Source organism: Rhodnius prolixus, unplaced genomic scaffold (assembly GCF_049639745.1).
Source record: "Rhodnius prolixus isolate KJV_2025 unplaced genomic scaffold, Rpr scaffold_11, whole genome shotgun sequence".
NCBI classification, from domain to species: Eukaryota; Metazoa; Arthropoda; class Insecta; order Hemiptera; family Reduviidae; genus Rhodnius; species Rhodnius prolixus.
The window spans coordinates 13,506,868-13,529,361 of record NW_027411625.1 but is presented as its reverse complement, the minus strand read 5'-3'; the positions used below and the strand labels follow the sequence as shown (position 1 = coordinate 13,529,361).

The following is a 22,494-nucleotide window of genomic DNA, read 5'->3' as shown; positions in this document are numbered from 1 at the left end:
CCCAATTTATTGAGGTCTAAACTGTTACAATATAACTAAAATAAAACTTGAATTGAAGAGCATTTCAAGATCAACTTAAGTTTCAAAATTTATCATAGTTATCCTGTAGGTATGAGAAGATTAAAAGGAGATTGATGGTGGCAGATAAACTTACACCTCAAAAGGCCACGAACATTGCTTATTTGCGAATGCGTTCAAACAATCCATCTTAAAACGCTTTTAGCACCTACAAGAATTAATGACATGTGATAAGAAGTGACTTTACTTGGTGAAATTTCTGAGAAGTAGGGTCATAATGATTTGATAGCGCTCCCAAGCTGACGTTTCCAGTGAGTGCAAGAGATGACAATATTTAAGAAATGTCTGATGTGCGTTTTTCTGGAACTGCGAAGGAATCATGACAAATTAGAGAACACATGAATTCTAGCCCTGATTTTTTTTTTTTTTATTTTGTTTATATAGCCAAGACAATGGCTCAATGAATGTTTATTTAATTAATATCCGGGTTAAATGATCATTAGCAGAGATCTGAGTAGGGAGATATCAAAAAATGCAGTTCAATCTGTTCACGGAGGAGGGAGACATTCAGAGTCACAATTTAATTTATTCATTAGGCAGTAGGAGCTTTTAAATAAGCTTGCCAATAACAATCTTGAATTTTAATAGAAATTTAAAAGAAAAATGATCAAGTTTTATGAGTGATTCAGGATATAAAAATTCAAATTTTACTAAGTGTGAAAAGAATCAGAGAAGTGTAAGAATTTTATCATTTTTGTAAGTGATTAAACAACATCCATAAATACGTAAGTAAAGATTTGACTTTCCGCATTGAAGACACTTCTAGATTCTCTAGAAATACTCGGCCTTAGCTCTGAACCACACAGGCTTAACACTGTACTCATGACAATGCCACTGATAGACTATCACCCTGGTGAACACAAGTACAAAAGGTGTATTTGTATTTTCACAGTGCCTGAAACAAAGTGACTATCTGGCTTTAGTACTCATGCCCAACTCAGAACTTTATAATGCTACGCACTATGACACTGTAAGCGCCCGCGCACATTCTAAACGATGATATTTGTAGTAAGATAAAGTTCTTGCTAAACAGGTTTCTACTTTAACCCAAAGAATTAGACAGTGCCATCCGCTAGATAAGGCTAACAGATTAATTGCGTAACAATAGACCTATAACCTTCTTTTCTTACATTTACTAATAGTATTATCAACATAATATATTTAGGTGGCAGACATTTATCTAGTCAAATCTTAATCGTTAAACAGAATTAGTGTCTCTATATTTCTCAATTAAAGCAGATCCACTGCTGACCTACTATCCTACCAGTATAATTAACGTCAGATCCTACATCACTTGAAACAGACAAGAATCATAATAAACCACTAGCTCTGTTCAAAGTGATTACGTACTATCACTGCACTTTCCATAGAAGTCCTCTTGCTCGTACGTCATATTACACTAAAATTTAGACTTTAGAGTGACTGTTTACATATCAAGTTTCTTTCATGTATAATAGTTCTATTGAGGACCTTTTTAGAGCATCATGATCAAGTTCTTACATAATGTCAGTATTTTACGTTACTGAGACTAAAAAGTCGGGAAGATGGTTATTTACACTGTTCCCTATAAAAAATTCTACCAATTTTTACTTAAAAAAAACAAAAAACTTGCTGATGCAGAGCTTATAGGAATCTGTTTTAACCGAACATGGTGTGACGTTAATGAGATTTTAGGGAAACTGTCGATTCAAATCAAATGAATAAATACTGTAAATTGGCAGTGCGGTTGGCTGGCCATCTTCACACTATGGGAAAAGTATGAGATTTACGATAGTAGAACACAAACTTACGAGGCCACCGCAAGGCATACTTGCCTACTTCACTTAAATGATATTACTGACAAGCGGTTTGACAAAAGATTAGTATAATGCATCGGAAAGCGGATTTACTAGCCGAAAACACAGAGGCAGGTCCATGAATTCCAGATTTTTCCACTCCTTAACTGGATAGAATTTTATTCAAAAAATTGCGGGAGGTATATTTAAACAAGGAGAATTTTAGAAAATGATGGTTTAATTTCTTGTACATCCATCCTGCAGTCCACATTTGGATCCATCGACTACCATTTGTTCCAGGTCTTCCATTGCTCAGGAAAAGTAATAAATTCAGCTAATAGAACTGGGAAAATGAATTTTTCTTATCTCCATTTATGATAGATTTACAGGGCACTGATATCCCTGTATGGTTCGAGCAGAATTTTAAAATTGGGTGTGACGAAGAAGTCGTGGTTTGAAGTTCTTGGACAGCTCCAACCGTGTAAAATGTTAGCTCATGCTTGGATACTTCAGATCCTGGCTAGAACCATGGCTTCCTATGTGCCGTTTGCAATGGAGGGAGGACTGTGTACCACGCATGGTCAGCTGTACAGTACGCATCTGTCTAATCTAACTCACTGGGCCGTGCAGAGTAAGTATTGCAGTCCTAATTCAAATATTTAAGTTCTAATTCGCTCTGGTCAACTTAACACTTTTATCTGTAGCATTAGCATTACAATTTTCTGCCAGCTACCCCTGTTTCTGTTCCTGTTACAGTGCTGGACTCGTCAAGTGCTGGACTGAGCGGCTTATTGTCGGGCAACCGGTACGACTTCGGCAGTCAGGACCAGTGTGCCGAGCTCGCAGTGCCCGAGCTCCACATCTACGGCCGATACTTGGTCTTTAGCTTGAAGTTCTCTCTAAATTCAACCCAATTTAAGGAGCAATCTATGAAAGTCTACAAAAAACCACATCCTAACAATTCTGTGTGGCAGGAATTTATAGTAAGTACCAATTTACGCTTCTTAGTTACACCTATCAAAATGGTTCCACCACATTAAGCATACTCCTCAAGCACAATAATAAATAAATACATTTTCAAAAAAATACCACCTAAAAATAAGGGGAATTAGAACCTTTCGTTAAATGTACGAGGTTTGGCTATTAAATAACGAGACTGATGCTGCTACAGAAGAACTATGCTACCGACCAATATCTGTGCAGCGTAAAGCCTTCTCTTTCGATTGCAGCGCCTCACGTGTTTGTAGAGAAATCAGTCTGACCGGAACTGTCGTTTATGTAAGAGATGTTAGTTTCGTTTTGCCGAACACATGATACTACACATGTAGTAGAGCAATGAATTGTCATGAAATTTCACATGAAACTTGGTGAAACCGCTACTAAAACTTATCTTTTATTAAAAGAAGTTTATGGCGATGAATGTTTATCACGTGCGCGAGTTTTTAAGTGGTTCAAGCGTTTCCAAGATGGCCGAGAAGACGTCGGAGATGATGACCGCCCGGGTCGCCCTTCCACGTTCAAAACGGATGAAAATATCGATTACAATTAATCAACATTACTACCGTGAGGTGCTTGCTCAATTCCGTGAAAGAGTAAGGAAAAAACGACCCGATTGGTGGAAGAACAAGTCATGGGTTCTCCATCAAGACAGCGCGCCGGCTCACACTGCATTGTCTGTCAAGAAGTTTCTAGCCAAGTACAACATCCCAGTTTTAGGCCATCCGCCTTATTCGCCTGACCTGGCCCCAAGTGACTTTTATCTATTCCCCAAAGTCAAATCTGCATTAAAAGGAACACGATTTCAGTCCGTTGAAGCTGTGAAAGAAAAAGCGGTACGCGTCATGCAGGAACTCATAGAAAAAGATTTCCAGCACTGTTTCGAACAATGGTAAATTTGCATGGAGCGTTGTAGGGATAGGGGAGGGTTGTATATTGAAGGTGATAATAACTAAATATGTATAAATTTAAAATAAAATGTTTTACAGCAATAGTCTCGTTATTTAATAGCCACACCTCGTACTTATTAACTAACTTACGTAAGTAACCGTTACTGTTATTAACTAACTGTAACTAACGTGATATTTTATCTGCTTCATTAACAGAGAACTAATGACCCAAGGGTGAACCCAACGAACGAGATATATTGGGCCGTCTGCGTGCCTGCATCCTGCAGCTCTGTTGATGTTGAGCATTCTCTGAAGTCAACTTTGATGCCAGTGTTGCAGTCAAATGGTATAGCGGGCAACTTGAAAGTTCTAGACAAGTATACCTACTGCAAGATGGATCCACCGCTCGAAGCTCCACTAGGGTATCACTTATTTCTGTGAGTACATGTTTAATATTGTTTGGACAAAGGTCAGGGTGGGTGTCTTAGTAGGCACCTCACCAAACAGCGAGAAAATTTGACGTCCATAGTTGTATCAGAATATTTGATTTTGATTAGCATCAATTTGATTTCAGGGTCATCACAGTTGGACTGATTACAGGTGTAGTGTTGATCACCATTTACCATCTCTCGCAAGAAAACTCCATCTCTGCATACAGAAGTAAGTGGAATCTTACACTGTAAACACATCCTGCTTCCTGCTATGTAATTAAAATACTAGCGAACAGCAAACATAAATTATTAGAATGTTGTCTTTGCATTTATCCTTGGCACTCATGATTTTCCTATTTCTGACCGGTTCCGGAATTAATCTATCATCAGAGGTTGATTCAGTAGTTTGGGTAGAGTATGGTACAGGACAGGTATGTGCACAGGTGTATATGTGTTAAAATGTAAATAAACAGTGAAAGTAACAAACATTAATAAACACACAATCTAATCTCCGTCACCCTGCCAGCAATTGTGGAGTATGTTAATAGTTGAGGTCTAATTCTCTACACCAAAATTTAACGCTTTAAGAAAAACATACAAAGGTAACCTTCTGCACTAAGTGTGTTGCTGTTAAGACAGAAACAGTGGAAGTCAAATTCTCTGCATTAAGTGTTGCTGGAGTTCATAAAAAAAGCTCGAAATATTTTATATGAAGCTTTTAAATTGATGGAAACGAGTAGGTTTATTTTATTATTATTATTATTATTATTTATATTTACACTTATCTTTTAGCGAGTTCCATGTTGGAACTGAGAATTTTTTTTTCACAAATACCACAACTCATATCATGAGTGCAGGGAAAACATAAATCTACATAACAAAATGTGATCCGTGCAATTACATGTACGGAGATTTGATTAGTTTTGTTTTGAGTGAAGCCTATTGGGGGCATTGGAATAGCAGGAATAAGGTATGACGGAGGCTGTCATGTAGTGTGAAGGCATCGCCCCCATCGAACTATATAATTAGGGATCCAGGACTCATACGAAATGTCTTTAAATATGGGAAACGCCTTTTATTTAATGTTTTAAAACTAATTTTCAGTTTTTTTAACGCTAAATGACGGAACTCTTAAAATAAAATAAAACTGCAAATTACATTTAATCCAGAAAATAAAATATTACACTCCCATTTACCAAGGCCCTAGTAGTGGAACGAAAATTACGCTAGAAGTCAATACATGTCAGGGTACCCCCCTAAGTTTTGAAATTTTAAATAAAAGGGATGGTCCTACATTTCCTGTTCCTTGCTTTCAGAAAAATGGTACTACAAATTTTCGATGGTGACTAATTTGAACAATTTGCTTCCGACCGAAAAGACGAAGGAGTTCCGAGCAATTTCTGGTCTGAAGGTGATTACAATGTTCTTGGTGATTCTGGGACACCGCATGTTGATCTCGATGTTTACACCTATGATCAATCAACGAGAAAATGAACTGGTAAGTCTCGAGACTGGTAAAGGCGATTAAAGGTAGCTTAAACGTGATGTTCCGTCTCAACGCACGTTATAAGAAGCGGGACAAAATCCGTTCAATCATATTATAATTTACAAATCTCTCTCTCTCTCTGTATATATATATATATATATAATATATATATATATAAAATATTAATTATGAATATTAATCTATATATACATATAATATAATATTGAGAGGAACGGTACCTTAAACTTCTCTTAGGTTAGTATAATACGCAGATCTACAAGATAATAATAATAATGAGAAGGGAAGGTATTGGCTCAGTGGTTAGCATATATGTACTGGAAAAATTCTACTATGAAGATTGTGAATCGAAGCCAGTAGCTCCAGACATTTTAGTATGCCAGCCTCGTTCTTAGCTTTCGCTAACCAGCTATATTTTGGTTTGTTTAGATAATTGGCAATTTAGGGCATACTTATATTAAGAATGGCGCTCTTATCGTAAATACATTCTTTGAGGTCACTGGATTCCTTACTTTCTACAAAATACTGACAGACGTCGAGAAAAACAGACCAGTCTCTGTATGGAAATCGATCTTCAGAAGATGGATTAGGTAAGTATTCGAAGTTTTTGGTCCGCTATAACGGTAAATAGAACTAATCTAAACTAATCATATGCACACTTACGAAGTGTTTGCCTGATTGAAGTTATTTAGTTCGCTTGTCTTTCAGTAGACTACTTCTTAGTGAAATGAGCTAAGAAACTGTTGCTGCGTAGTAATAATTATTAGATTCTGGCCTAAGCTTTACGTAAGATATTGTTGTTTCAGGTTGGTGCCTGCCTATGCTTTCATGATGGGCTTTGTAGTGTATCTAGCGCCTCAACTCGACTCCGGGCCTGTCGGCCGAGGCATCTTGTGGCATTCTTCCTGTCAAAATTACTGGTGGACTAACGTACTATTTATCAACAACTACTACCATCCAAACAAATCTGTAAGTATACCTTGAACCGGAGAGTGGCTGTTCTTATATATTGTGTTAACACATCTAAATAAATATATAGATTGAAATAAAATGAAGAAAACTCGTTTTTATTTTAGCAATGGCTATAAAAATTGGTGGCAGGGCAGAAAAAGTAGAAATCTAGACGAACTGGAGCCGATTCGGTGTTTTTCACTTGTATTATACTTTTACTTTTCGAAATGAAGGCTACTTGTTATGTTTATTTGAGTCCTGGCCATAAAAGTGGGTGGCAGAGACAGAAAAAGTAGAAATCTAGACGAACTGGAGCCGATTCGGTGTTTATCACTTGTATTTTACTTTATATTTTCGAAATGATGGCTAATCTTGATGTTTATTTTAGCCCTGGCCATAAAAGCAGTTTTGAGAGAAAGGAAAAGTAAAAATCAGTTTTGATGCAAGAGGCAAGATTCACGCGGGCTACATCACATTTACAAATTTGATTTGATAGGTATGATTCATAACATCACATTCCAGAATGCTCTTTCTAACCTTTTCGCTTTTGGATTGACATGGTTTCCAAACGTCGCCGGAAGAAGTCAGCGCGTTTATAAAGGCTTATTGGCCTCCAGAAAAGGCACTAGGCCACGTGTATACGTGTTTTTTAGTAGTGAAAGGGTTCTCAGGAATTATGTGTACGGTATTGCCTCGATCTCCCCTGAGCGCAATTTTCTTCATAACAATTTTTTCTATTTTCATTTTATTTCAGTACATCGTGGACCATAGAAAATTCTTCAGGGCTGCCTGTTTAATACCCCTTGCTCTTTAACATATCTTCAGCGCTGATATGAGATAAATTATAAATCAGAATATAAATTTCCAGAAGCTCCATCAAAAGTACGCGAAACATAGAGCAACACAGAGTAAAACAAAAAGAAATCTTAGCCACATTCCAAAACATCCTTCCCCTTATATGTAAATTAATTAAATTCTTTAACACCACCATTACAAATCGACATCCGTCGAGTTTTGTTGTGTTAGTGTGCAATAACTATGTATAAATCTACTTCTATTACTTGGTTTTGAAAAAGTTTACTTCCAATTTGTTCCAGTGCCTGATCCCATCTTGGTATATGGCCTGCGACCTGCAGTTCTACGCCATCTGCTCCATTCTTGGTTATGTGATGTACAGATCTAAAAAAACTGGTCTGTTACTATTGATAGTTCTAACCATAGTGTCAATCGTAATGCCTGGGATAGTGGTCTATTGGAAACATTACGATGGGACCACTTTATTTTACCAGAAGTAAGTATTCTGTCCTGCCAACTTAGACGAATGCATGCAAAGTTTGTTACTTAAGACTGATTTTCTTTTCAGAACATTTGACTATTATCTAAATAACCAAGAGTTTGCGGAGACTTACTTCCAGGCGCATTTGAGGGCCTCGCCGTTCCTTATAGGCATGGTTGCTGCCTACATCTATCATCTGCTGAAGCGCAATAACACCAAAATTCCTAAGGTAATATTAAAAATGGAAGAGATCTCGGAAGTACCGGCACACCGCCAGGTTAATACTTGTCTGGGATATAATCACTCAGATAGGTTTACTGCAGTAGCTATAGGACGCTAGCAATTATGGTCTAAGATACATTGCGTAGAGAGGTTTAGTACTGAGGGCTACTTATTAGTCAACCAGTTACTTTGGCCAAAACAAATTTAGTCACACTCTACGATTTCTCAAATGGGGCTTTGTAGTATAAGTGATTACATCTAAGTGATGTCCTAGAAAATAATGGAGTAGGCTGCAATAAATCCACAGTGGCTGCTAGATCGAGCTAATCAGTCTTACAAAGTAAGGAAAGTATTTTAATCGTGCAGATTTTCAAATTGAGATCTACTCATGACGAAAAAACTATTTTTACAAATGTTGTACCTGTCTGTCTTAACTTTCCTTACTTCCTTACCTTTCCTTAACCTTCCTTCGCCAAAAACGGAAAATGGCATTAAGTTCAAATTTGATATTTGATTTAGGTCTTAACAATAAGGTTTTGGTCAAAATTGATTAACCGACGTGTCATCTTACTGATCTAGGTAGGTAGGTAAAGTATTTTATTTAAATCCAAAAATAAAAAGTACAAATCTCAAAATAAATGAAGTACTTCCATTTATTAAACATTTAAAAAATAAACAAAGAAACATATACATTTGCATTATGAATTCAAAAAATATAAAAAAAGGTACGCAACCATCAGCGGAAGGTGCTGCTGTGACTTATACATGTATGAATGTATAATACACCTGCATTCATATTTATACTGAAAAATGATAAGAGACTCTGCTCATTTATAACAAACAACCTTATTTTCTTTACTGCATTAATTTTTCAGTTTTTTACGTTTCTCTTGAAAACGGTTTATTTTTTTTTTGTTGTTTCTTTACCTTGATGAATTAATTCATATACATATATCTCACATTTTGTTGAAACATATTTCCTGAAAAAGTACTTTTCGGGAAAGAGCTGGGTAGCTTCTCTGTAATGTTCCGTTTTTCTGAAACCTACGGGGGCCAATTTCTTGTTTTCTATTAAGTGGCGTTTGGTGTGTTGCTAAAATCGAGTTTGAAGAAAATTCCACACCGGAAGATCCTCTACATTAATAGATTGTTCATGTTCTCAAATATGGGTCCTAGACTTGTCCCTAAACTTCGTTTATAAATTACTTGCACTTAAATTTACATATAACTTCTTATCATTTAGTATGACTATTTTTTACTCACCTGCTGGCGCTATTATGACTGCCCAACTGATTGATAGTTCACACATCTGCCTAGTTAAATACATTATTGGTTGAAAATTTTATTTGATAGAAAGATTCAATTAATATCGACATGGTTTCACTTAATACGATCCGTTTTTTGTTTTTTTTTTAACACAAAGGAAATGATGTCACCCTTCTCACTAAGCCTAACTAAGCACCGCTGGCTTGAAATCTCCTCTGTTTAACCTATGTGACCTAGTTAGAAGGGAATATTTAATAATGTGCTGTCCGTGCCTTCAAAATCAGAGTGGAATTTTCATTTCGTCGCGGAATATACCATCATTGGAAAACTGCGACTTCTTTAGTTGAAACATCGTTATCACTTTAAAACTCGTTCTTTTTTTCTGCAGGTCTTATTTTGAAAAATCTCTTATTTACGGTTTAGTGTAGGTGTGCACCATGCTTGTCATTATCGCTCAAAATCAATAAAAAAATTCAATATTCCGCCTTCATTTCTTTAGTTTTCTTTCAGTAGCATTTCACTTACTTTTTCTTGCTTTATATTTTTTATTTCTTACCTTCCACCAGCAGATGGATCCATGCTGCAAAATACTTGTTTATGTTAGCGTCAAGTTTGTATATTTTGTTTTTTAAATGAAGTGTCATAATTAATTAATATTGTAACAGTTGAAATGAGAAATCATGTGAGTGTTCACGCAGTTTGAGAGAATTAATTTACTCTGTTTATACTTACTACATACAAACACAATATTCATAATTGAGATATACGAGTACAATTTTGTAGCAGAGCAGTCTATGAAATTTAAGCAGTTTAGTGGCACATGTAATCAAGTGAAAGAAGGTACTTTTTCTTTTTTGTCAAATTTTCTCAATTCTGCAGCACAAACGTCGCGATAATTAATGCGAAAAATAGGGGTGGGCCCTCCAACTTGACGTTAACTTTTTAGTTCTTTGACTATTTCAAATTTTATCTTCGTCAATCGTTTGTTCCGAAAGTTTGTGATTTGCAAAATTTCAACTTTTGTGCTGCAATGTTAAGAATGCAATTTATTTAGGAAAAACTGTCCGGTACCCCTTAAATAAACATCTTTCCTACCAGATAGCGCTAGTAGATAGTAAGTGTCATACTTCAGTTCAAGGGATACCAAAAGCGGCAAGAGATTCGTTGGTACAATGTCGATTCAGGGGCTCTTAAGTCCAGGAGTCTTTGGCAGCGCCACATTAATTAAGTAGGCGGTCATGTCGTTCTTCTTATGGAGCACGATTTCCGGTCAATTTCTTTTGACTGTAGTGAGCTATGATTGGACTGTTATCATTACGATTATTGCTTTTAATAAGACACTATTGATTTTTCAGCTGCTTATTTGGTTACTAGTTCCCCTGTTGGCAGTTATGATGAATTCCTCAATTTTGGGAGCTTGGATATTCTACATACCCGGCCGGGACTACAGACTTTGGGAGAATGTCCTCTACGCGTCCCTTCACAGAATTGGGTGGGCCGTACCAGTTGCATTCGTTATTGTTGCAGACGCATATATTGCCTTCGGTAAAGTGTAACGCAATTGGAACTCATAGTGCAATGCCATCATCACAATATTCTTAATGCTACTTGACATTTTTTGCAGCAATCTGTAGGAAGACTGTAGGTCTAAAAGTCTTCCAGTACCTGAACGGTCTCACTTATAGTGCACTTCTGGTCCATACACCGTTGCAATTTTATTTGGCTGGAATGGCGCGAACACCTCTGTACTATAACTCTTTTATATTGGTAAGAATGTAAATTTAGAATGAAATGTACTTTCTCTTATTTTAAGTAAAAATTTGTATAAATTTTCTGCAGTTATGGATGTCGATGGGTGATATTTTCCTGACATATTTGCTCGCCTTAGTGTTGTATCTGTTCGTGGAGGCGCCCATGACTGTGATGCAAGATCTGTTAGACACTACCTCGGACCTGATGCGAGGATGTCATAATGTTAAGGACAAGCGTCTTCAAGATTGAGCATATTGGAACTGCGTTTCGGCTTAATGTAAAAATAAACACGAATGAATGAAAAAATCTAGTGTGAACTCTAAGGCAGGTTTTTGCAGCAGTTAACGTATTTTTTTTTTGTAACTTGAATAAAATATAGTTAGACTCCAGTGTTACAGATGTTCATTTTAATAGCACCATTTTCGAAAAATCGCTAAAAGCTGAAAATTCTACTGAGTGAGGTGGCACCGAGTTTCTTCAAATATAGAAAAATTTAAATAAAGGCACAAGCCAGAAATGTCATAAACCATCTCAGGATTTAAACGCCAAGACGGGGCAGTAGTAATAGCCTTACCATGGACTTTCCCAAGAAGAGTAACATACTTTACTTGGCTTTAAAATGCTCAACTTTCAAGCTTTAGTATTGTCGAACTCCAGAGCGACACGAATATTATAAATCCACTTTGTGGAGAAATTATGCGATCTCTTGAACTAAGAAAATGAACTTCAGCTAACATTCATTACTGTGGCTGATAAACGAGACTGCAAATTTTCATAAACTTTTAAAATAAGTTCCATAAAATTTGTTTTAAAAAAAAAAAAACTCGTAAAAAAACATTCCTTTTGTTCATCTGGGACTAATAACAGACTTTTAACACACTTCATTCACGAACTAAAGTCTGTCCGCCGGAACCGTAAAACTTGCTGACGGTCGCCATTTAAAATTTTGTCAACATAAAATTTCATCATTTATCTATTAGATAACAGTCAAATTATTCGAATATGTACAAAAATACAGAAATAATGAAATATTTTAAATGTCAAAGAGAAAGTGAAAATGATTTTTACGACAAAAACTGAACAACCAATAATTAAATAAACATATAATGACTTTGTAAGTATAACACAAATTATAGAAATAACAAAAAATTATAATTTAGTAAGGAACATGACTTTTCCTTATAAATTTATACAAATCGGTTGTTTACAATCTTATTAACACAATAGCATACATTTTGGTGTGACTTTAGTAATAATAATATTGATAATAATAATTCTAGCCAACGTTTTAATGCAGGTAAGCTGATTTTTTAGTTAGTGGCAACTCTGTTACAAGGGATCACACTGTTCCGAATTCAGCATACGGACATTTGTTTAGAGTAGAATCCTGACAACATTCACTTACTGTGAAAACAGTTAAAAAAAGACTTTAGTCCAGCTCTAGCAATGTTGCTCAAAACTGAATGTGTTTATTTCTTAGTGAGCAAAGATGATTTTTGTGGAAAATCAAGACCATATAGAGAACGCACAGCGCTTGAAAATGTGATTAGATCTGCCCTAACTTGAAAGTAATAAAGTAAGGGAAGCGCCGAAGAGAGAAAAGGTGCCCCTAGGGTAGCTACACCAGAGCGCAGTGAAGTGGGAAGCAAGACTAACCAATTGAGAGACAGGAATGGCCTGTGGTGCTAAAGAAGTAGGCTTCGTGTAAAAGTGACTTGATTTGGCCAGCTTAGAGAACTTTCAGAGAGACAAATCGACTACACTGTGGAAGTACTGAATTTCATTTTATTTTTGTAAACAGTTATTTTCTTACACTTTCAATTTTATGTTATAATTATCTTATAAGTCTATATTCTACTAAAACTTTTTTTGTTTACAATTTAGTTTAGGTTTGCCTGGTCTCGCCCTCATTACAATTGGTATAAGGTAAATGGGGTTGCTAAAGGTAAATACAAATATTACTTACTATGTGATAAATAAAAGGAGAAACACTTGGTTGGTTGAGACAAACAATCACCTGGGTGGTTAGCCATTCTACGGGTTTCAGCTCAATACACCTTGAATAACCCCACTCCAGAAAAACATTTTTTGTTAAGAACCGAAAACAAGCTAATAGCCGGACGGATTCAAGGTTACGGTTATGAGTTGAGCGGGACGAGATCCGCAATATGAATTAATCCCCGGTGCCAGCCTGAATCTAGAAGTGCACTTGCTAGACGTGTGCGCTCCACCAGAGCCTGTTAAACGGCATCTTCCCTATGGTTGTAACTTAATGGAATGATTACGCGTTGGTTGTGCGCATTCAAGCTGGGTACCCCAAACAGGGTGGGAACGGTCCTTAAACACATCTGAGTGCAGTTAGAAACGAGTATTGAGGGAAGAATGTCCTATTGCAAGGGGTGCCCAAGCCGAAAGAGAAAGAGAATTGGTTCAACCCTCTAGCAAAGGAATGTGCTTCCGCTGCGAATCTATCGGCCATTTTGCTCGAGCATGTTCGAGACGGGCAACTCGAGCTGTACACATTTGCGAAATGGAGCAGTGCTTAAACATTCCAAAAGCCGGGGGCTCGACGGATGCCCCACCATCTTAGAACTCGACCGATTAGTAGCTCCACATGTAATTTCGAGTGTCACCTCCATTTAGCACAAGGGCAAGTAGTAGTGAAGCAGCTTTTGTAATTGTTAGTTGACAGCGGTTCTGAAATTTCCATAAAAAAAAAAAACTAATACAAGAATATTCATTGCGCCCACCTAGTATAATCGCATCTGGAGTGATTGGGGCTTCTATAAAATTTCAGGGGGACAAGAAGTGAAATGTTTGTGAACAATAAATAATGAAACCGCCGCGAAAGTGGTTTAGACATTAACAATAATAACGATCACAGAAACACACCTTTTAAATGAATTTGTTTGAGTGTAATTTAACAAAAATTAGTTCTGGTCGACCGGCGAAATGGTGGAGGAAATTAGTGGAAGAAGCTCTTAAGAACTTAAAACTTCCTTTGAGTTTCTATGTATAAAGCAGAATTAAAGAGGAACAAAATCGAAAAGGAACACTTTTTTTTTTTTTAATGAGTGGCTATGCAATGCAAGGGGAAGCGCCGAAGGGGAGGAAGGTGCCCATATCTGTCTGTACCAGAGCGTAGTGGAGTGGAGAGCAAAACCAATTGAAAGAAGTGGAAAAGTCTGGCCTGTGGCGCTGACAAAGTTGGCTTCGCGTAAGAGTGTTTACTCTCACTTATATGTCGCAAATCACTTTTAATTAAACGTTTTACTATAATTTCCTTTTTTTTTCGTTTACCCTTAACTTGTCTCGCCCTCCTTACACTAACAATAATACTTAATGTGATTTCCGTTTATTAGTTAGTGCAGATCTGTTTACTATGCTCAAACTAAGACAACAGAAATGAATTAAGAAAATTGAAATTAACTTACTCATTACCGAAGATCCTATTTAGAAACGCTGGCCACCATTTAAACATTTACAATATTCGAAATATATAACATTTAAATATATATGCATATATATTTAATGCGAATAACTTTTCTGTTTGATTTATTAATTCATAAATTTATTTATGACACAGTATGTATTTTGTTTGTTGACGTTAAATATATTTTTAATGTATTTAAAATTGGTCTTTGAGTAGATCGCAAACTTCTTGAGATACAGTTTCTTTGCTAGAACGTACTGTCAGTCTGTACATCTGAAATCAAATAAAAATCACATTATTAAGTATTTTGTTACTTACAATAAAAATTTCATTTTCAGTATGCCAATTTTCTACAATCTTTGAAGGATATTTTCAATGATAAATAATTTATGGCCTGAGGAATGAAGCAGATTGCTTGGAATGGTAAACGCTTTAATACGCTACGAACTCAACTGTTACTGAATTTTTGATCTTCTACAGGACTCAGCACCATATAAAATGCATGTAGTTATCAATACTTACACATTGCTTGCTACAATAGACCAAAAAAAATTTATTTTTTTATTTCGGTAGTCTATTGTAGCAGTCAGTTTGCAAATTTAAAATGAGTTGACGTCCTTGAATTGCGCATGAAGCGTGATAATTATTAGTTCCAACAATACAAACTTTGAACTTCAAATAATATAAATTTGGTCCAATGGCTTCACTTGCAAGTGGTTTTTTAACATAGGTTGGACACAACATAAGTAGAAGGTTCCAGACTACTGGTATAAAAATGATTATAATATGATGTTTGTTTGTAATCATCAAACGTATGTGCAATTATTTTAAGATCCGCGAAAAGCGAAACTTCGTTCTTTAAAACCGAACCTTGCACACTCAGTTACAATGAATAATGAATAGTGACTTTACTTCGACAATCAAAACGAATTCAATACAATCGCTTAGATTCAAGCAAATCAACCGAACAAGCATCCTAAAGAAAAAACTGTTTAAGTATGAGATTCGGGTAGCGGTACCCTGAACGAATAAAAAAAGGAGACGTAGGTTTGCTATGTGTCTTGAGCAATCCGTTCAGAGAAGTTACCTGAGCTTGTCGATTCGGCTCCAACCGTAGCAGGCAACCAATCTGCTGGGCTCTAGTGTGCACAATACCTGCGCAGACAAAATTGTCTGGGTTCGGATCGATGCCGTCCAGTAATTGCATGCCAAATCCGCTAAGCTTGGTCCGAGTAGCTGTCAAATCCATTCCTTGAGTAGCTCGGAATATAAGTTGAGATTTCTGAGGATTTCTAAAAAGCAAACAGATGCCAATGTACAAAACATGTAGACTACGTACAACACATTACACTAGTTTTAAACTATTCTAGATTTGACTAGACACAAAGAAACACGCATACTGAATACATTGTAGTGTATTTTGGGTTTAGCTTCTAATATTACACAATATTACTTATTACATACCCGCCTAGATTTTTCCATCTTGCAAAGAATGAATCGCCATTCATCTCAGTCGGCTCGAAGAATTTATTGATGAAAATTGGTAACTTAATAACTAGTTTCTGTGGAACGTTGTTATAGATGAATGTGATGTTCATTGATGGTGCGTCTGTAACAAAGAAAGAATTAATAGAGTGGAGAAAGTGTCAAGTGAGACTACCCTACAGCACCAAAATGATGTAGCAAATCAATCAGGTTCTCTAGATAAGTTTATAATGAGCGGTGGTGGGAGCCGGAAGTGGGGATCACTACCACTCCCTGGCGCCAATTTATCCCAAACACTTCATAGAGGTTCTAAAGAAGACTATCCCAGGAGTCTATTTTCGTCCAACACCTTGTTACAACAGGCTTTCTGTTACGAGGAACTATTTCCCTGGCAAACCACAGGTACAGCGAGGAATCATTAATTAAGGCTAGCCACTCCCTAGTGCAACTCACGCGAACTAACTTTGAACGCTGCTCCCTTGTTCTGAAAATTGCTGGCCCAAGTTAAGAAAACCAGACTCTCCAGATTTGCTCTAGAAAGAAAGATGAGCTGGAAGTCAGGTACAACAAGTACTTGTACCCAACGGCACAACTTCCCCCAGATATTCCAAATTCAGCACACTAATAAAGAATTTGGGGCATTTGGAAAAACACCCTTCCATCCTAACTACTCCGATTTAGTATTTCCATTTCTATTATATTTTCCATAGTATCTACTTAGAACTACATTATTAAATATGGTTGTCTAACTGTAATATTAATATGAAGAACTAGCTGTTACTTTTTTTATTTTTTGCGTCATCTGACGTTATTGGCGCCCAGAGCTTTTTTCAGTGCATTGCCGGTCTCCGGAAAGTGTTCTCTTGTTATAGACAGACTGTCCATCACCGGACAATGAGCTCTAGGAAGAAAATGAGCTCCTAGGGCTAGCAGCTGAATCCGAACCCGGAATTTCCGCGTCTAAATCCAGATACGCTAACCACTGGGCTAATTCTTTCCTTTGGTAGTTATTATTATTTATTTTCATTCCGTAAATTTGTCTGCAATAACCAGACCGCTCCTTGACACCTGTCTCAGTAACATTAGCATAAAAGTTCTTGATAGATTTAATAGTTTTCTAGAATTGGCTACTATTTTTAACATTGGATGACTATTATAATCGGGCGTGACTCTGGTGCACAAAGATTTAAAATAATGCTACACTCATTATGCACTGTCACACTAAAAGACTGCATCTAATAAGTATTCACGCCGAAGTAGTGAAAAGCCCAAGAAGATGCAATAACTCTCAACCACACTCATGCTTAATTTCACATGTCGTAAAAAATCCTCCAACGTAACTCACTAACCAGTATAGTCTTCAACACATTCCACATTCACCATCTGCTGTATTTGCGCCCCAGCTTCTAAAGTCGGCTCGACTGGTTTTATTTGAAGACTTAATTTGGAGTTCCAATCACTAGCGTTTATTAGTCCTGCAGTAAAACTCTAAAATTTGAATATTTTAATTAAATTTCTGATAAAAAATCAATAGGAGATGCCAAAAATCAGTATAATTTTTATAAGTTTGGTTGGTATCTTTATAAAAGGATGTAAAACAAAAGTATTGGCGTATTTTATTTCATTTAGTAGAAAATGGAAAGTTAACGTTAACATAATAATAAATAATTAATCAAATTTTGGAATTCAGGCATGTTTGAAACATTAAATTAAAAATAACTTTACTTCAATAGCTGCACTTTGTAAAGTTAACGGTGCTTTAACTTTATCGTACAGTCTATCTGTGCAGTACAGCTTTGGAGTAAATATTTCGGAGGACACTGCAAGGAGGTCAGATAAAGTCGAGGCACCGCCGGTTCCTCCACCAAATTGTTTTAATAAAATATGTGGAAGCTGATCCAAGAATTTGAAAAGTTTCAAGAGGGTTGAGGAGTCTAACTTTACATAAACGGACTTTTTAAGGTATTGGAATTGAGCCTAATAGCTGCAAGATTACCCTCTATCATCTCATCAAACGGCACATAGAATTACAGTGTGTCAAACTATTATTAAAAATTCGGTGATTTTCTATAGATAAAACAAAACTGTTACTTGCGATGACAAGTGGGCATAGAATCCAATTCCAAACAATATAAACACCGTAGGTTATGTTAGGCCAGCCTACTCTTTCTGTGCTTAAAGAAAAAAAAAACGAAAAAATATAACCCTTTGCGTATGGGAGACTTTAAAGGAGTGGTGCATTTCAAGTAGGTTTTCGACAGGCGGGCTATCATTATTCAGCACAAATGTATAGGGTTCGTGTATTGTCTGGTCCTAATTCTCTTTAGTCTATCGACTTCGCATCAGACTGCCTCAAAAACTAATGAACTGGTGTTTGAACCTTTTCCTAGCACGTAGAATACGAACGGCTAAAAATAAAAGGCCAGTTACGTGCTAACTATGTAATAAACAACTTGATCACTACTATGATGACTGAATTAAAAAAATTGATAAGAATTGTTATTAAGGTTTTCGATTACCCTAAACTTCAGTGTATCAAAGGCATTAGAATAATTGAAATTAAAAGTTTTTTAATTTTTTAAAATTCACTACATCAATATAAACTTGATAGGTTGCTATTTATTATGCTTTTTATTACATTCAATTATCTGCGTTAGTTCCTTCCAATTGCAAATGCCTCGACTTTTAGTGTCAGTAGTAAAGAAATTATGGATTGAGAACAAACAACCAAGCAGACTTCCCAGGTTTATTATGCTCTCTAAACATTTTGAAACATCCTGAGAAGTGCATGTAAAATCAGATTTCCCCTTTTACTATACGTCATTAATTTCGTAATCAGTATTTGTAGTGGCATTAGTTTTGTATCTGTAGTATTTTTAAGCTATGAGAAAAATAGCCTGAAATTCTAAATTCTAGTCATTCACTTTCGTATTTATTTATTTTTTTTTTTTTCAGCAAACTGCAAGTATCAATAGATAATACGAAACTGTTGTTTTACATACTTTGTTAAGGAGTTTAAAGTACGCTTGAGCATTCAGAAGAAAAATGCACTGACTTTCATACAACCGGATAATTACATCAAGAAAAAGTTGTGTTTGTAGTAAGAGTAAGATTCCTTCGAAAGGCCCTTAAAATAGCTACCTGTAAAGGGAAAGATGTCTTATTCCCGTAGAACAGTCCAAGTCTTCCTAAATTCTGCCTAAATTCGCATTTGACACCAATCTGGATTAGATCATTCTCGAACAATACTCCATTATTCTTACATACAAATCTGGAATTAACAGAAAATGAAAAAATGGTATAGCCTTAAAGCAAATGTAATTCAGGCAATACTCCTTTTGACTAAAGGAGTTCATTGGATAATAGAAGAGAAAACTCACTCTGCTTTACACTAGTGTGTCTACATTATTCAATATTATTGTGAAAATCGATACTCAATTAACATCTATTAGTTCTTAAAACATCGTTTAGTCCAACTTCAGGAATTTTCGCAAACTGGTTGTAATTCTGTGGGGTATAGGAAGAGTGCACAATTTTTAATCAAAATTTTTGAGATGATGTTTCAGAAAAGTGAACACGAAACACATTTTCAAAATGTTTCTTTGAACTCTGGTTGTTTCATTTTTCTTCATAATTGTATTTATATACGAGTAATTCTAAAAACGCTTTTTTGCTACGTTACATCACTTCATAGCAAAACGGAAAGGAGACAATGCTTTTTTAACATAGTCGAAAAGCCAACTTTTCCGCTAGAACCGTTCCTAATTAAATCTCAAAGGTTCCGCCCTGGGGGCGTTTAAGTGCTCTTTCCAACTAGTTCTGACTTTTTATCTAGAAGAGTGCGCATGCGCACATCAACCAAACTCCGCGTCGCTGACTCTGAGAAGCATAGTTTCACACAATAATTTTTTATTTTTCCATAAACTAGAGGATGGCTACTGACATGTAATGTTCAAGTACTTATTACTTTGAAAGTTACCGCTAATGTCGAGTGAAAAAATAATATGATTGCTGCAGTTTCGCTGTGCCTTTATCCTAGCCCCCACAAGCGGGTTCACTCCGCTCTCCACTACACAGTCTATACAGTATAAAGTCACTACATGTTTAGTGAAAGAGAACTGTTACAAAAATTCATGGTCTAAACGAGTGTTTATTCATTTACAGCAATGTTTTCCAAACAGGTTGGGTTTGTTTAGATAGTAGAGATTTAGTTAGTGAGCCCATATTTCTCTTGTAGATAGAACTCAAGTTTTGTGTGAGGGAACGGAGATGACATTTATTGTGATAGTCCTTAAACTAGGGTTTCCTTAACTCCTATAATGTTCCTCAAACCGGTTGACTTTTATCTTGTGCTCACCGGACACTCACTTTTTTGGATTGTATAGATTCTGCGTCTGCTGTGTGGTCGGAATTTGTTGTGTTGTCGCGGGGGTGATATTGTTGCTGGAACTATAGTTGTCTCCCAGAACGTCTAGCAGAACTCCAACATTCGTCGATGCAGGAGGCGTGGATAAACCGAGCAGATCCGCTGCATTACTATTCGTAGTCACAGAAGGTACCTACAATGTAAATGAAAAACACTGTGTGACAAGGTAGCGATACAATAAATTATTCTAAAGCTTTAAACGGGTAGCTCACATGGGTATTAGAATTATGATTTGTTGTAGTCTCCGACGGTGGTACACTATGGGTTAATGCGGGTCTGATCTCATTCTCCGGAACTCGTCCTGGTTTCTTTTTCTTCAGCACAGCTAGGATGGATGATTCCCTCTCCGGAAAAGACGGCATTTCTTCTAATACTGTCGCCTAGAGGAAATAACATCCGAAAACAAATTAAAAATCCGGTAACCGGATTTCCGTCCCGTATACTTGTGCTCAATAACAATATTATTGCAAATTTAAAATTAAGCTTTAATAGGTCATATTCTCATGCATGTCATAATTAAGGTAGCAATACAATACGAATGTTTATTTAGCTCCAGCTATGTCCCACAAAGAGGTAGGGTTTGTCTAGATAGTAGTGATTTAGTTAGTCAGCAAATATTTCTCTTTTGGTAGAACTCAAGTTCAAAGAAACTCTTGTTTTTTCTCATTTTTGCAACGTTTTTTCGATATCTGATTGATCTGTATCGTTGCGAAAAATACCACTTGTAAACAAAGATATGCCCCCTTAATTTTAAAGAAATTAGAGAGTTTTGTTTTTATTTTTTAATTTTAAATTAAAATTACTATTGAATTAAACAAAATACTAAATTTAACAATACATTAAATTTTATATTGCTTTATTTAGTTTATACGACTAATGAATAAACGTAGTGCACAAAACAGTAATTAAAACATTTTCATCACTACTTTCAATCACTAGTGACGGAAACTTGAACTTTCTTACTTAATTTAGTGTAATATAATAGTGAACCATTATTAAGCGATTGCATATTAATACAATAAAAATAAAAAACTTAGATCTTTTATAACCACCCTTAGCTGTATACGGATTATCTTTGGTTTCATTCTGAAATGAACTTTCTCTGCGCGAGAAAATTTAATGATAAATAATAAATGCGAAGGATCCGATAGCTGAGAAATGTTACCTAACAATTGTCAATTATAATAGTCTAAATTTTCAACACCAACAAAACATTATAATTAAGTTATAAAAAATTTATTTTTTAATTTAAATTATGTTAAATTATCAATAAAATCCTCTCGATTAACCTTCCTTACATCGAAGTAGAATACCAACTTGGCTACAGAAAGAAAAAATGACAACTGTATGAACATTGAAGATGAACTTGGAACAGGAACGCGAATATCAACTCCATAATTACTATCTTTTAACAGATTTCAAAGCTCCATACAACACAATTAACATGTGTGTATTCTACAAAGCTCTGGTAGGAAAAAGCAAATGAACTTAGTAGCAGAGGAAAAATGCCGGTTCTGGAGCACCGAAATTGTGCAAGATCAAAACTCCTCCCAATCTGACCAGATAATCACCTAATTCAACTAAGCTGTAAGCCACACCCATCCGCACCAATCTACCCCCACCTAAAAACGAATTTGAGGAAGCTCAAATCCGCATCACCACAATAAAAAAAGGAATCGTTTTAAAAGATAATAACCGCCCGTTTCTAAATATCATAAAAGAGAAATAACGTTATCGCAAAATTTTGGATTTTAAAGTAAATTACCCATATTCGAAGTGTACAAGACACCGAAATGACACAGTAATATTGATGTAGAAGGTTAAATTTTGGATACTTTCGATCTCAGTTTTGAAATTCCTTCCAAATTCTAACGTTTATATCTCTTGTCCTTCTTTTCAGAATTTAATGAAATCTTTACCGAACTGTAGACAATAGTTAGCTCTATAAATGGCATTAACCGCATTGTTCTAGACTCAATAGTTATTGTGATATGGAAGGTTAAATTTTC

At 35.9% G+C, this 22,494-nt stretch overlaps 2 protein-coding genes across 8 annotated transcripts in view; one reads left to right on the top strand and one right to left on the bottom strand.

Annotated features, from left to right (window-relative positions):
• Nucleotides 1-275: 275 nt before the first annotated feature.
• On the top strand, nt 276-13,225 carry LOC141459129 (nose resistant to fluoxetine protein 6-like). 6 transcript variants are annotated; one of them, XM_074137763.1, is made up of 13 exons: nt 279-754; nt 2,235-2,484; nt 2,610-2,836; nt 3,956-4,176; nt 4,314-4,399; nt 5,487-5,668; nt 6,104-6,264; nt 6,481-6,643; nt 7,723-7,916; nt 7,989-8,130; nt 10,745-10,934; nt 11,014-11,156; nt 11,229-13,225. In XM_074137763.1, the coding sequence occupies exons 1-13, from the start codon at nt 695-697 to the stop codon at nt 11,388-11,390; spliced, it is 2,181 nt and encodes a 726-aa protein (XP_073993864.1). In that variant the 5' UTR covers nt 279-694; the 3' UTR covers nt 11,391-13,225. The 6 variants fall into 6 exon arrangements, with proteins under 6 accessions (XP_073993869.1, XP_073993864.1, XP_073993867.1 ...); XM_074137766.1 differs by having other exon boundaries at nt 280-754; nt 2,154-2,484; XM_074137767.1 differs by having other exon boundaries at nt 280-774.
• The window catches only part of AP-2alpha (adaptor protein complex 2, subunit alpha), a 26,500-nt gene continuing 16,237 nt past the window's right edge, over nt 12,232-22,494 (bottom strand). The window contains exons 14-21 of one of the 2 annotated variants that reach the window (XR_012461388.1): nt 20,698-20,865; nt 20,428-20,618; nt 19,201-19,330; nt 17,409-17,547; nt 16,039-16,183; nt 15,662-15,866; nt 14,576-14,847; nt 12,232-12,545 (exon numbers count right to left, since the gene is read on the bottom strand). Coding sequence is in view for 1 of the 2 variants with exons in the window: in XM_074137761.1 (XP_073993862.1) it covers nt 14,770-14,847; nt 15,662-15,866; nt 16,039-16,183; nt 17,409-17,547; nt 19,201-19,330; nt 20,428-20,618; nt 20,698-20,865 (1,056 nt within the window). In the remaining variant the exon portion in view is untranslated. Of the gene's footprint in view, nt 14,848-15,661; nt 15,867-16,038; nt 16,184-17,408; nt 17,548-19,200; nt 19,331-20,427; nt 20,619-20,697; nt 20,866-22,494 lie in introns of both variants that reach the window. The other variant, XM_074137761.1, reaches the window with a different exon arrangement.